The following is a 13,917-nucleotide window of genomic DNA, read 5'->3' on the forward strand; positions in this document are numbered from 1 at the left end:
AGGGGTGGCAGTGGGCAGATGGCTTTTTATGTGGGCAGAGTATGGGGAGCTGTGAGGTCCCTTTGAAGCCAACTATGCTGTGGTTCTATGATTCTATGAGATTCTCTAGCATGGTACCTGATGTCCAGGAATCTCATAGGCTTCAGAGTGGGACACACACTGTGCCTTGGATGGGAAACTATAGGTGAGCTGCCTCGTTTCCTACAGGTTTAGTTTGATTTATGTGCTCTATGCTGACAATATGCAGCCCTCAGCTCCTGGTTTCATGGGAGATGATGTTTTCCAACGTGAGAATCTAAATTCAGAACACCAATGATTCCAGTTCAGGGCTGTGCTGAAATCCACTGCTATTTTGCACAGAATGCAGCTCGTTCTTGACTTGAGGTTTGTCTTTAAGATGCTCGCATTTAAGCCATGCAGAGTGAGATAGGATTCTTGGTTAGGATCCAAACTGTCTTTGGGATACAATGACAGGAATTGCATCCCAGTTACCAGGGAGGATGGTGTGAAGGCAGATAGGCAAGGCTGGGAGCCAGGGCTGCCTGCTGCTGGTGTTGTCCTCTGCATCCCATTGCAGCACAATGTGTCCCCATGAAGCAGGTCTGCCCCCAGCCTGCACAGGGGCTCAGAGCCCTGAGGTCCAAGGCAAGGTCAGTTTGCTGTGTGGTTTCTTCAGAAACAAAGAGAAAGGTGGAGATTCTTGCAGAGTGGACCATTTTGGGAATGCTTTTTTTACCTTGAGTTGCCAAAAAGACAGAAAAAGTTATATTTGTGTGCTTTTATTAACACAGAATGGAACAACCCAGCTTGCTTTGGACTGAAGAGTGCTTGAGGGTCACCATGAAGCAAAGCAGTTCCTTTATATCACTCCTCTAAACCTTCTGCTGTTGTGACCCATGTGGCCTGAAGTCCTTTTGCTCCCCTGGCCCTGTATGAGAGCACCATCCCTGAAGCATCACTGAGACATTGTTAGGAGCGTGGTGATGGCAGAGAGCTCCTTCTCCCTCTGCCTGGTCCCATCTTTCCTTTTTGGGCTCTCCCTGGGATGCCCTGGAGCCATTGGATGGGCTGAGCTACTGAGAGCAGTGCTGCCTTTTGTACACCCTGGCAGTGTCCCTATTTGCTGCAGCCATCAGCTGTAGTCTGAGATGGGGACATTCCTCCTCTGCAGTGGGGAACAAGTCATCTTGCTCGGGGATGAAGATGTGGCTGTAAGCCTTCTGCATGATTTATGCTGCTCGGCAGGCTTCCCCACCGCTCATTTGTTAGAGTTAATTTGTCCCTTTTGGTACAGTTTGTCAGTTGGCTGCTTTTTTCCCTAGCAGGCACCTCTTAAATTTGTAAAACATGGATACAAAGCAGTTTTGTTGTGGGCTTTTTTTAAACCTTCTTTAAAAACAAGAAGAAAAAGAAAGGAGCCAAACCTTCAAGCCAGCAGTTTCTTAGACAAGGTGCCTGTCCCACCCCCACCAGCAGGCAGCGTGGAGAGGAGTGATGCTTGCAAAGTCCCATTTGCAGGGATCGTTTCTTTCAGGTTCCAGCTCAAGCATGCAGCAGCACCAAGGCTGAGGTGTGGACCCTTATTGTTACTGTGGGAAATGGCTTCAAATTAAAATGCATCTTTCACAAACGTGTTGCTTGATCCCCAGTAATTGTGATTCAGTGTGATGAATCTCCTGAATACTTGTGTAACCTCAAAAAGGGCTGATTTTATATGTTCATTAAGGGCTAATTACATTTAAATTAAATGCTTATTTGAAACACTTGATTTAACTTGCTACCAGAAATCTCAAATCTTATGGTTTTATTCAAGGGGGGATGCTCTGCTGAGGCAAGATGCATTATTTTTCTCATCTCCCTTCATTCCTTTGTGCAGCAACTGTCTGTAACCAGGAATGGGCTGAATTTTGAGGAGTGGGAAAGAAAAGCTCTCTGAGATGCACAGGAGCAGTGCAAGAAAAAAACAGAACAAATGGTGCTTTAAAGCATATATAATTCATAGCTTGAAAAAAACAGAGCGTAAATCTCCCTTAATAACTTCTGCACGTGGTGATGATTGGATTAAATGTGCATTCTAAACAAGGAGACTTTTATTAAAGTTTGCAGTCCTGTTTGCATTTGTAGGTCTTGCCTAATTACTAAGAACTGCTGCTTGTTGTGCAACCATAGATGTGCTGACAACCCAGGCTTTGTAAATGGAACTAATTCTGCTCTTGGGACTGGTGGCAGTGAGCCCCTATAGAATGGAATTTGCTCCAAGTCAGTCTATAGGAGAGAATCCATCGCACCCAGCAGAAGACAACTGCTTCTGTTTGGTTTTCCACTTGCTGAGCCAGTAAAGGTAGCTCAGAATTGAAGGAACCAATAGCTATGTTGATGTTATGTTCAGAAAGGTGAAATGGTTTTTATTAAATACTGGCCTGGTGTTGTAATTATTCCCCGTGTTTTACAATGTATGTGTGACCTCAGCCTTCTGCTAAAACCAACTAATATCTTCCAAAGTTCTGAAACAAGGAACTCTCCTTTATGTCCTTTCCTTGGCTCATGCGTGACCCTACTGAAATCTGAGGGCTAATCTGACATTGGACATGAGTGTTGTTAAACTGTGGGGAGGTTTGGGTATTCTGGGAGGGGAGCAGGGAACCTGTGTGATTCCTGTTAATAGAAGTAAAGGCTGCCTGCCCTGTGCATCAACCAGCTCCTTGGGCTGGTGCAGCTGCATGTGATGTGGAGCTGGGAGGGGGAAGGAAGCCTGTTTTATTTTTCAGCCTCTGGTAGTTTAAATTTGCTTCTCTTTCTCCATACAGGTGTGCTTGAGAAGCCTCTAGAGAAAAAGGCTGGCAGAAATTATGGCCCTCCGGGCACCAAGAAGCTCATCTACTTCATTGATGACATGAACATGCCGGCAGTGGATGCCTATGGGACAGTGCAGCCCCATACACTCATCAGGCAGCACTTGGACTATGGACACTGGTAGGAGGCTTCCTGTGCTGCACTGCTCAGACCTTTTTGTTCAGGCCCAGATTTCAGGATGGCTTTTTGGAGGATGCTGCAGTGCAGTTCTCCCTTCTGGGCCCGTGCATCTTTCTGGGCTGGAGTACTTTAGGGCACACTCAGGGATTTGCCCTTCCCCAGCATACCAGCTTGCTTGCTCCCAGCCTGGCTGAGACGTGCTTGGCTCTGCTCTTGCCGTGGTGTGCTGCTGTGGTCTTGAGTCAGAGTGCTCAGCATTGATGCCCTGCAGTGCTGAGAGAAGGGGAAAGTGGTGGATCCAGCCCCTGTGGGGATGCAGCATCCCTGCTGAGCCCTCGCTGCAAGCACCTGATGTTGTTTGCACTCAGCAGAAAACAAACATTTTCTAGGCAGAGGTAATTTGAAGAAAAAGCAGTGACAGTGCTTGGGAAAGAGATCAGTGTAATTATATGTTGTAGCCAGCCGTGCTGTGAAGGCTAAGGATGTTCTCAACTCTGCGCATAGGGAACATTGGGCATGGGCCTTCAGCGCAGCCCTGAGGCCAACCCAGACATCGTGCTCACCCTGCTGCCTGTTCTGCCCGCAGGTACGACAGGACCAAGCTGTCACTGAAGGAAATCACAAACGTGCAGTATGTGTCGTGCATGAACCCAACAGCGGGGAGCTTCACCATCAACCCACGCCTGCAGGTAGAGCCTGGAGCAGGACAGGTCTGCTGCTGAGTTCATCTCACAGGGTGTTGTTGGAGCATGAGGGCAGAGCAAAACCAGACAGTGATGCTGCTGTTGTTTTATCAGTAGAGATGACATTAATCAGTTGGGTGACCAAAATTTATAGTGGTAAGACTGCAGACTCATTCCCATATTCCCTTGTCTGTTTTTCCTTGCATTTTTCTGTTCCATCAAAGGGAACAGTCACCAGTTGCCAGCCAGCTTGATACCTACTTCTGGGACAGCTTTGGATTCAGACAAACAGATTTTGCTCTTGTTTAGCTGCCGGTGACCTCTGGAGCGTAGCTTATTAAAGCCTTTTGGTTTCTGAAATGCTCTGATGGAGCTGGCACTATAGTCTCATTAAAAAAAGGAAAAAAAGACATTATCAAGTGCTGGTGATAGAATCATAGAACCACAACATGGCTTGGGTTGGAAGGGACCTTACAGCCCACCCAGTTCCAGCGCCTGCCCTGGGCTGGTTGCCACATGCCAGATCATCTTATTACATACTGAAAATATAGATTTTAGAGGAGTTGTTAAGCCTCAGGATTTGATTTTATTTGAGCTGGGAGGCTTGACTTGGGCCAACAGTCAGCAGCTCTGCCCCTCCCAGATGCGTCACAGCTTCTTGGAGAGGTCTCATGACCAAAGCCATGGCTCCTTTTAGCTGTTCTGTGTTAAAACAAAGTGTTCCATGGCTGGAAATTAGTACCTCCTCTGAGGGATGGGTCCCACATCAGTCTGCTGGGAAATGACACCTTCCAAAGATGGCATGTGTATAGCCATCCTGTTCTGGGAGGGAAGGTTCAGTGTGATGGGAGAGCCAAGTGTTATTGCAGTGTGAGTGCTGGGAAGAGGCCAGGGGCTGCTGGAAGAGCAGATGAAGCCATAGAAGTCAGGATCTTGGGAAGCAGGTTCTGAGAGTGAGATAAATTGGGCTGCCAAATAGAACCACTCTTACTGTTAGATTTTTAAGGCTGCAACACTGGTTTAGCTTGACTGTTTAATCTGAAGCATTGAACGCAGTGCATGGGGAGTGGCAATGCTCTGTCAGTTGGTGAGATCATCAGAAAGGCTGAACTTCTAATATATGGTGAAATGCAGCTGAAAATCTCATTTGGAGAGGCTGAAAGAAGTCACTTGCCAACTTTCCTCTGCTGGGGAATTGGAGTTGTAAAGTAGAAGATGTCCTTATTCTACATGGACACCAAGTCCCACAAGGGCCTTGTGCCACACGGGTGGTTGCACAGCCCCCTGACCTTTCCACTTCTTCTTTTCTCTTCCCCAGCGTCACTTCTGTGTCTTTGCCCTGTCCAGCCCTGGGCAGGACGCCTTGTCCAGGATCTACAGCACCATCCTAATGCAGCACCTGGCAAACAGGAATTTCTCAGGAGCTGTGCAGAAGTCAGCTCAGCAGCTGATCTCCCTGGCCCTGGGCCTGCACCAGAGGGTGGCTGCTGCTTTCCTGCCAACAGCTATCAAGTTCCACTACATCTTCAACCTGAGAGACTTCTCCAATATCTTCCAAGTAAGTGCAGCTGCCGTTTTGCGGCACTTGGAGCTTGGCTCGAGGCTGCAGATGTGTGTCCCCCACCTGCAATGTAGCAGCAGAGCAAAGAGGAGAATCTCAGTCCATCCTGTAGTCCACGTTTGGTTTTAGATGCATTCCATGGCCATCACCCAGGGCTGTGAGGAACACCAGTTTGAGGCTTGTTTTACTCTCCAGCCTTATCTGTGGGAGGGGGTGCAGATTTGGGCTGTGTGGCTGTAGAAGAGGCCAGCTGAAGGGACTGCTGGTCTCCTGACATCAGCACTTAGTGAAGTGACCGTGGGTGGAATGGTGCTGTGCTGGTGAGTCTCAGTGTGACAGCCTATACTGGCACATCCTTGTAGTTTCTCCATGGTCAGGTACCCAGCCCACATGTGACAGATGACATCAAAAGCATTGAGAAATAGCTTGATTCCAAGTCAGCTCTCAGTTACTGACTGAATCACTGCCAGAACCAGCTTACTACCAAGGAGAAGCTGCCAGCCTGATAATGAAGTTTGAGATGATGAGGTTGGAATCACCCTAACCTGCGAGCTGTTCTCATTTATGTTTGTTTTACCAAGAAGCTAATAAAGGCTTGGATGCCTCCTGCAAGCAATAGGAAACCTAAAGCAATGGCAAGCGATAGGAAACCTAAGAACAGGATCTTGAACAAATCAGTAACTTGGTCACATCCAGGAGGAATCAGACCTGTCCTTGGTGCTCAGCTACACATCACCAGCCTTTGGCTTTAGTGTGGGCTGTGCTGAATTCTGGCTTCTAACCTGTGCTGAGAGAAGGAGTGGATGAGTATTTTAGTATTTTATTTGTTTGGGTTTTTGTTTTTGTTTTTACTTTAAATCATAGAGTCATAGAATTGAGAGACGTTCTGAATTCTGGGGATGCATTTCCCTATGTTACATTCATTATATCTTCATCGACTTGTAGTTTAGCCCTGAAATGACCTTTGGAGGTCTCTTGTCAGACTTAAGCAGGGCCAACTTCAGAATTTCCAGCACTGTAGATCCCACAGCCACCATGGCCATCGCTGTACTGTTAAACTCACTCTGTTGTGAAGTGTTTGTGCTTCTCATCCTTTTGCTATGTACTTCCAAAGGAACTAATGCTCAGTCCTCACTATATACTGCCCATTAGCTGATCACAGACAGCAGTAGGGTTCCCCTTGTCCTTTTCCCCAGCCTGAACAAACCCATTTCTCTGTCTTTCCCTGCATGTGGATTGAATTGCCTGCAGTTTTTCTCCTGCCTGTCACTGTGTAGTGCCTCTCTGCTCCCTGAGTCACCAGTCTGGGGATCACTGCTGCTGCTTGGCCTCCAGGTAGACCTGATGACATTGACCTTGGAGCCTGCTGGTCCAGCCAGTTCTCCACCCACTTGCTGTCTCCCTGTTTGGTCACAACTCCTGATGTGATGCCATTTGAAAATAAAGCAGTCCAAAAAACCACCTCCAACAAAGAAGAAAAGTGGGGCTACCTAAGTTTCCTTAGCCTTTGGGAAAGGAGAGAATCAGCAGACATAATGCTTGTAGGTCAGCGTGTAATACCTTTTAATCCCAGACAAACAATCAAACACTGAACATGTTAGCTGGATATATAATGTAATAGCTGCATATATAAAAGGCACTCAGGGATTGTTGTTATACCAGCTATGCTGTAATTATACACGCAGCCAATGATAATTGTTAAAGGCACAAAACGTATGCAAATTGCAGCAGTGGAGGAGGCAACCTTTGGAACTTGCTGCCTCTGTGCTTTGTTATTGCTGGTTCTGCACAGGGCATTAACAACAGCTCCGTTTGCAATTTGTCCAGTGGCTCTGTCATTATCGTAGCATAATAGATGTTAATACTGTACCTAAACATTTAAATAGGGCCTTGCTAACCCAGGTTGATTCCCTTTGTCAAAACTCCCTGATAGCTCTTGAGACAAGGAGTCCTGAGCTAATTGTCTCATTACAAACACTCCAGGAGCCCGTGCCTTAATTGTTGCAGCTAATGAAAAATGATTGAGTTTGAACCCTGCATGCATGTGAGTGTTACACAAAAAAGGAAGACTACCCAAAGCACCAGTCAGCAGTAATACCTTTTGACAGATGGAGATGGGAACTTGGTGCTTCAGTGTCACTCCTTCCCCCTGCACCATCACCTCCTGGCCTGCACTGGCCATGTGGCAGCTGTAGGTGGCTATAGATGTCCGCCCCATATAGTAGCAGAACCCTGGTCAGGCTTATTTTGTGTGGTTGCTCAGGTGTGAGGATCTGGTGAAGACATCAGGGAACTCTACCTCAGTCATTTTGTACAGTTACAGAAGGCTCATCAGGCACTGAAAAGCCTAGCTGTACCAAACAGCTTACATTTGCTATCACATCTACCTGCTGGTGCTCAGGGTGAGGAGAGGCTGTACAGAATGATGGGCAAGTAGAGGCTGGAGAGGGATCAGGTGAGAACTGCAGGAAAGGCAGCCTTGGCTCCTTGACCTCAAACTGTGTCACTTGCTGTTGCTGATGTTCCTGTTGAAGGGGCGGGATTGCTTTTCAGTCCTTTATAATCTGAGTTAATCCGGGTTCACCATCATTATCTTTTCCTTTTTCCCTGTGGCAGGTCCGTCTGTGGTTAAAGTTTGACACTACTTTCCCTTGCATTTCTGTAGCACCTTTTCATGCCTCTGGGCCCCACCGTGCACCGCAGAGTTAAACTCATTGGTACGCTTGAGGCAGTTTACCCTTGATTAAAGAAGACAGGTCTCTGCAGTGATGGAATGGTGGATTATGCTTTTTAAAAATGAAATCCCTGCTGGTTTACACCAGAGGAAGCCCTGTTGCTGTCTTTCTTTCCCTTCCGAAAGGGTTACCATGGTATTATGCTCTAAATTATATCTTTCGTCTCTGTAAAATAACCATAGGCTCAGCAGGGTTGTATTTTGCTTTTTATTCCCGTTTCTAACAAGATTTTCGAGCAGCGTGTCACATTAAGATCACGGCAGCTGAGAAGAGACGGCATCCCTCTGCCTGCAGACGTGATGACAGTGGTGGTTCCCAGCTCAGCTGCTCCTTCATGTGGGCTCCAGCAGATTTCCCTCTGCTTGGTGGGTGCTTCTGGGCTGCCCCAGCAACTGCAACATCACACAATAGAGTATGAGCAGATGGCTCTCATTAGTCCTCTCCATGTAACATGCTTAGAAATTGGTGCAGTACCTTAAATAGGACTTTGGATTGCTGGCTCACATCCTGCTTGTGTTAATGCCACGTTTGTTGCTGTTTTGATGGCACTGTAGTGACCTGATTGTGCCTCAAGAGTATTGGCAGGAAGGAGGTGAGCAGGATGGCCCACATGGATCATTGCACTGTGCGAGCTGTTACTACTTTAAACACTGCTTAAAACTCTCCTCACACTCACCTCTGCACTTTCCCTGCCTCCCAGCTCCAACCCAATACACAGAAGTCATTCCATTGCCCTCCTCTTCATTCATCCCACCCTTGGATGCCCACAGCAGCACCAGCAGCAGCTCAGTCTGCTGGCAGGGAGCATTGCAGGGTGCAAAGCTGGGGAAGGGGAAAGAATGAAGAACTTGGCAAGACCAGTGTCCAGAATTCAGGTTACCTGAATGTTGCTTTCCACTGCACCATCAGACCATTCGCTTTCTCTAAAGAGCTGCTCCAGGACCAAAAATCCTTCAGGGAGGTGCCGGAGCCCTGCAGCTCTATCTAGAAGATGAACAATCCTTTTACTTGTGAGTGATTCCAAATGAACTCTACAGCACCTGACCTTAGAGATAAAGAAAGATTTATTGCATGAAAATGGTATTTTGTGGCAGACTTGTGGCATTGTGGTAAAGTGATGTTTGTGGAATGGCTCTCGACTGGGGGGTCAGCACTCCACTGCAGGGTGGGGGTCCTGGTGGGCAGGGTCTGAGTAGAGGCTTGTTCCATTGATCTGCTTTTATCCTGAGGGCTGTGATATTTGGTATCATTGCCTGGAGAAGCATCTGTGTGCCAGAGGGTGCTTCCTAGCCATGTTCTGTCCATTCTCTTGAGGATCAGGAGCTGAAAGGTTTGGCTGGCATACAGATACATGGCCAGACAGGTAAAGCTTGCATTGTCATGACAAAGAGCAAGAGATCACCCTTCTTTTGTTGGCACCATATCTATCACAACCACAGCTTCTCTATGTGCCAGTCCTGTGGCCTGCACAAGGAGGGCTCAGAGCATCCCCTGGGGCAGCAGCTGAGTGTGCAGGCTGGAACTGTCAGCACTGCCCAGGGCAGCAGTGAGGGGCTGCTCTGCAAAGTGAGGATGGGGAGAAGTTTGGATACTAAGTTAATAAATTCATTGAGAAGCAGCAAAGTGTGAATATTCTCCCCTTTTATGTGGCCTCAATGTGTGCTTGCGTCAATACTGCAACATCCTTTGTGGCTCGAGATGTCTTTTGAAAGCTGAGTGATAGATATTTCTTTAAGATAAGCTTACAGCTTGATGGGTTGCACCTTTGCCTTTTCTCTTTTCAAGCTGTCAGCTGTTCTCTCACTCATTTTGTTTCGGAAATAAATAAAATAACGATTTGGCAGCTGTAATGACAAATAGGAAACCCAAATGGTTTGAGCCACGGGCCAGTGAGCTGAGAGGGAACACTTTACGTTGCTTTTAGTGCATTTTCTATTTTATGTATAAATAATTAGATGTTAGGAATAAAAGCTGTCTGTTTAATTCATGCTATTGAATGCCTTGTGTGCTGTTAATAGGCTTAGTTAAGGAGACACCTCTTTGAAATATAGTTCTTTTATGCATTTTAATAGAGTTCATGGTAAACATACTGTGATAAGCAGACAGCAACTCATATTTCCTGTAGGCAGAATGCACCTAATTAAAATTAATTGATTTTTAAAAAATCATCACAACTAACATTTCCAAACTACTTTTTTTCCTATTGAAGAAGCACCCACAGTATTCCATGTGGGTGCTGGGGACCCATCTGGGCTGGCTCTCTATGCTCTCTGATGCTGAGATCAGGACCACCAGCACAAACAGGCTGCACTGGGGATGCTGTCTGGATTCTCAATATAAATACAATGAATATAAACTGCTTTAGGAAATGTAGGGTATCAAAGGGTGCATTCTGCAGGGGCTGTTAAGTAGGGGCTTATTCAGATGCAGGTTGCCATACTAAATCCACATTTACAGCCCCGTTGTCTTTTGGTAGCCTGGATGCTGGCAGTGAGGCTGGTCCCTGAGTGGTTTGAAGGGTTTTCTGAGGTTTCCTGACTGTCTTTGTCCTCCCCAGGGTCTTCTGTTTTCTACCCCTGAATGTCTGAAGCAACCCCAAGACCTGGTAAAGCTCTACCTGCACGAGTCAAACCGGGTGTACCGGGATAAGATGGTTGAAGAAAAGGATTATGGTACCTTTGATAAAATCCAGCTGGAGATGGTGAAAAAATTCTATGACGTAAGTGTTGAGGTTCATGACTCTGATAGTAACGTGCACTCACAAGAAAAGTCAAATTCCTTGGGAGAACAGAATTTGACACAATGTACCCACCTCTTGTTTGCCTGGAGAGCAGTGCTCATGGCAGCAAAATCTGTCATCTGTGTCCTGGGCTGCCAATGTTGTGATCCACCCCATAAGGTTCTTGGGAAGAGGAGATTTGTGCTCTGTGAATTGACGTAATCGATTTATTTAAGTGCTTTGAGTCTCACTTGCACAAGCAGGAGAAGGGTCACATCCCCCTGCTCTAAGCAGAAACAAAGGGGGATGCAGGCGCAAGTCCTTAGCACATGGATGTCCAACCTGTTGGCTTGCCTGGGCCACACTGAGTGAAGAGGAATTGTCGTTGGATGCTTACAAAATACGTAATACAGTCAATGTATGTAAGTAACATCATTTTTAATATATATAAAAAAAAAGCAACAAAACCATAAAACCAGTGGGATGCTTGACCTTGTTTTTATGGAACTAATGTACCAGTCTGGTTCTATGGAAATGGCTGCAGTTCTCAAGGTACACTTGAGATTTTTGATGAATTTTTTCTCTTTGTATGCTTCATTCTTAAGAGCAACTGATCACAAACATACGTACTGCTGAGAAGCAATGATGTGAATAAGGTATATGGCCACTTTTCAATTTCAGGTTCCAAGCCCTTTTTTCAGGGCCCAGAGCCTTGGTTTGAGGTTCACAGAGTCATTCTTAGGGTCCGAATCCTCACTGTAGGGTACAGAGCCTCATTTTAAGGAGCAACTCTTCCTTTTTAAGGCACAATCTTGTAAAGCTCTATAATGTAAAATACTAATGTATGTAAGTGTTATACTGTCTCTTGGAGATTAGAAAATGTATGAACAGGAGCCAGATAGTTGATTTTATAGACGACAGCCTTATCATTAAGCTGAGTTTCCAGGCCTATAACCTGTACTTGGGATCCAGAGCCACTGTTTTATCACCTAGAGCCTAATTTTTCAGTCCTGGAGTCTTAGTTTAAGGCCCAGAGCATTAATTTTAGGGCACAAATATTCCTCTTTGATGTCCGTGTTCTCTGATGGGACAAAGCGTTGTTCTAGGGGCCAAGGTCTGAATTTTAGAGCCCAAAGTCTCCTTTGACAGCCAACCCCTCTCCCAACCACCAGCCACCGTCACTGTGAGGGCCCAAACCCTCGTTTCAGTGCCCAGAGCCTCCTTTTGAGTATCTAAAGCCATATCACAGGGACCAAAGACTGATATTCAAAGCCTGAAATCTCTTCTGGGGATGAAACGCCCATTTTGATAGATCAAAGCACCACTTTAGGATGTAGCTCCTGAGATGGAAACTCAAAAGCCCTTGCAGAGCACAGGCCCTCTTTTTCCACTCTAAAGCATATTAATGGGGCCCAAAGCTGCATTTTTCCATTGCCCAAAGCCTCCTTTATGCCAGGCTGATGATTGTTCATGATGATCTCGAAGGTCACTTCCAAGCTAAATGTTTCTATGTTATGGCCGTGGCTGCAGAGCTTTTCTTGTGGCTGCATTCTCCTACGGCAATGAGTTGAGTTTTCATGAGTTCCAAAAAGTTGTGAGAGTGAAGGATATCACTATCAGGGCTTTTTTTTCTTTCCTCCTTTTCTCTTCTTGCCCTCTTTAACCTTTTCCAACACACAGGTACAACTACATGGGCATTAGAATACATTTGCTAGTTAACTGTACTTGGAAAGGTGGCATAGAGCTGTATGTTTATTTCTGTATTTGTTATACAGATGTGTATATGTGTATGTTTCTCTGACAGGACATTGAGGAGACCTTAGAGCAGACCAAGCAAATGAATGTCTATTGCCATTTTGCTAAAGGCATCGGAGAACCCAGCTATAGGCCTGTTCCAACCTGGGAGGAGCTGAACCAGATCCTCATGGAAGCCTTGGACAACTACAATGAAGTCAATCCTGCCATGAACCTGGTGCTATTTGAGGATGCCATGTGCCATGTGTAAGGGGATTTTCTGGTTTTATAGTTTCCTCATAACACTTCTCTGCACAGATTGCTTCTGGTTATTATCTAGTGGTGCTTTTAGGCTCTGGTTTTCTGTGTGATATCTTCGGCTCTCAGTGCTCTGCATACTGTGTGGCCATTTAATGGATGAGACACTGTTCAAACACTTCATTACTTTTGTGGGCCTTTACTTCAGAGCCAGCCTTCGGATTTCCCTAAATGCTTTCCCTGCTGATTTAGAGCCACATTTACAGTTTCTTCCTGCAATTTTCAAATGCACATAGAGTGATATATGTTCAGCCCACCAGTTTAAATGTTTTCAGGTATCTGAATTGCTTTGATTGCTTTTAGGGACCTGGAGATCCAGATGGAAATCAAATGTGGAATTCTATGGAAACAGCAAGTTTTCCGTTTGTGGTTATGAATCCACTTTAGATGTCTTGGTGCAGATAGTGAGGTGGTTTTCAAAAATGATCTGAATGCTTTTTGGGGATCCCAGCAGAGAAAGAGCTTCATTTTTTTCTGTGCAGAAATGCAGATCTGGCTCTTGGCTGCTAGAGACTAGGGGATCTCTAGAATAAATCAACATTATAAGTGGTTTTTGTTTTCTTTCTAAAGGTATTATTTCCAGAGCTGCAGGTTTGTGTGTCTGAGCCAGAAGGCTGCCACCCTCCTGCTGCACACCAGTGCATATGGTTTCAATTCTCTCTGGACAAGGCAACCTAATGAAGTCAATCTCATGGCAATTTTATAGATATAATAGTGGCACCATAGGTATATTCAGTGTTGAAGCTTTTTAACTTGTCACTTAACTGTTTCTGTTCTGAGAGCGGGCCGTCTCAGTACTTTTGCTTTGTATTGTGCTGGCTCTGTGCTCTGGCAGATTTTCCCCGTAGTGTGGGCTTTTACCCCTTTGTATTAACAAGCCATACTCACCTGGATGTCCATGGGTGTTTCTGCTTCCAGGAAGGTGCATTAATCTCATCCTTCCTGTACACTGAATTGTGATTTGTGATACAACTTAATGCTATCCTTCCAGTGAATATTTGGATTAAGCAGGGCAGCAAGGTTTAAGTGTTCAGCAGGATTTTCATTGAGACTGGGTGAAATTTATTCCTTTCATTTGGAAATTACACGTAGCAGAAACACGTAGCATTATTCAGTCCATCCCAAATGCTTACAAAATTCAACTTGAATTTACTGGAAAATTTGATTTCAAGGGGGAAAAAGAAAGAAAAGTTT

The 13,917-nt window shown here is 45.7% G+C and overlaps 1 protein-coding gene across 4 annotated transcripts in view; it reads left to right on the forward strand.

The window, feature by feature from the left end:
• Positions 1-13,917, forward strand: part of DNAH9 (dynein axonemal heavy chain 9) — a 155,803-nt gene that overhangs the window by 52,308 nt on the left and 89,578 nt on the right. For all 4 annotated transcript variants that reach the window (XM_015880078.3, XM_085522724.1, XM_085522725.1 and 1 more), the window contains 5 exons: positions 2,808-2,973; positions 3,560-3,662; positions 4,975-5,214; positions 10,510-10,671; positions 12,476-12,672. In XM_015880078.3, coding sequence (XP_015735564.3) covers positions 2,808-2,973; positions 3,560-3,662; positions 4,975-5,214; positions 10,510-10,671; positions 12,476-12,672 — 868 coding nt within the window. The remainder of the gene's footprint in view (positions 1-2,807; positions 2,974-3,559; positions 3,663-4,974; positions 5,215-10,509; positions 10,672-12,475; positions 12,673-13,917) is intronic.

The sequence above is a fragment of the Coturnix japonica genome, chromosome 23 (genome assembly GCF_054131305.1).
Source record: "Coturnix japonica strain WE chromosome 23, WE-NBRP24, whole genome shotgun sequence".
NCBI classification, from domain to species: Eukaryota; Metazoa; Chordata; class Aves; order Galliformes; family Phasianidae; genus Coturnix; species Coturnix japonica.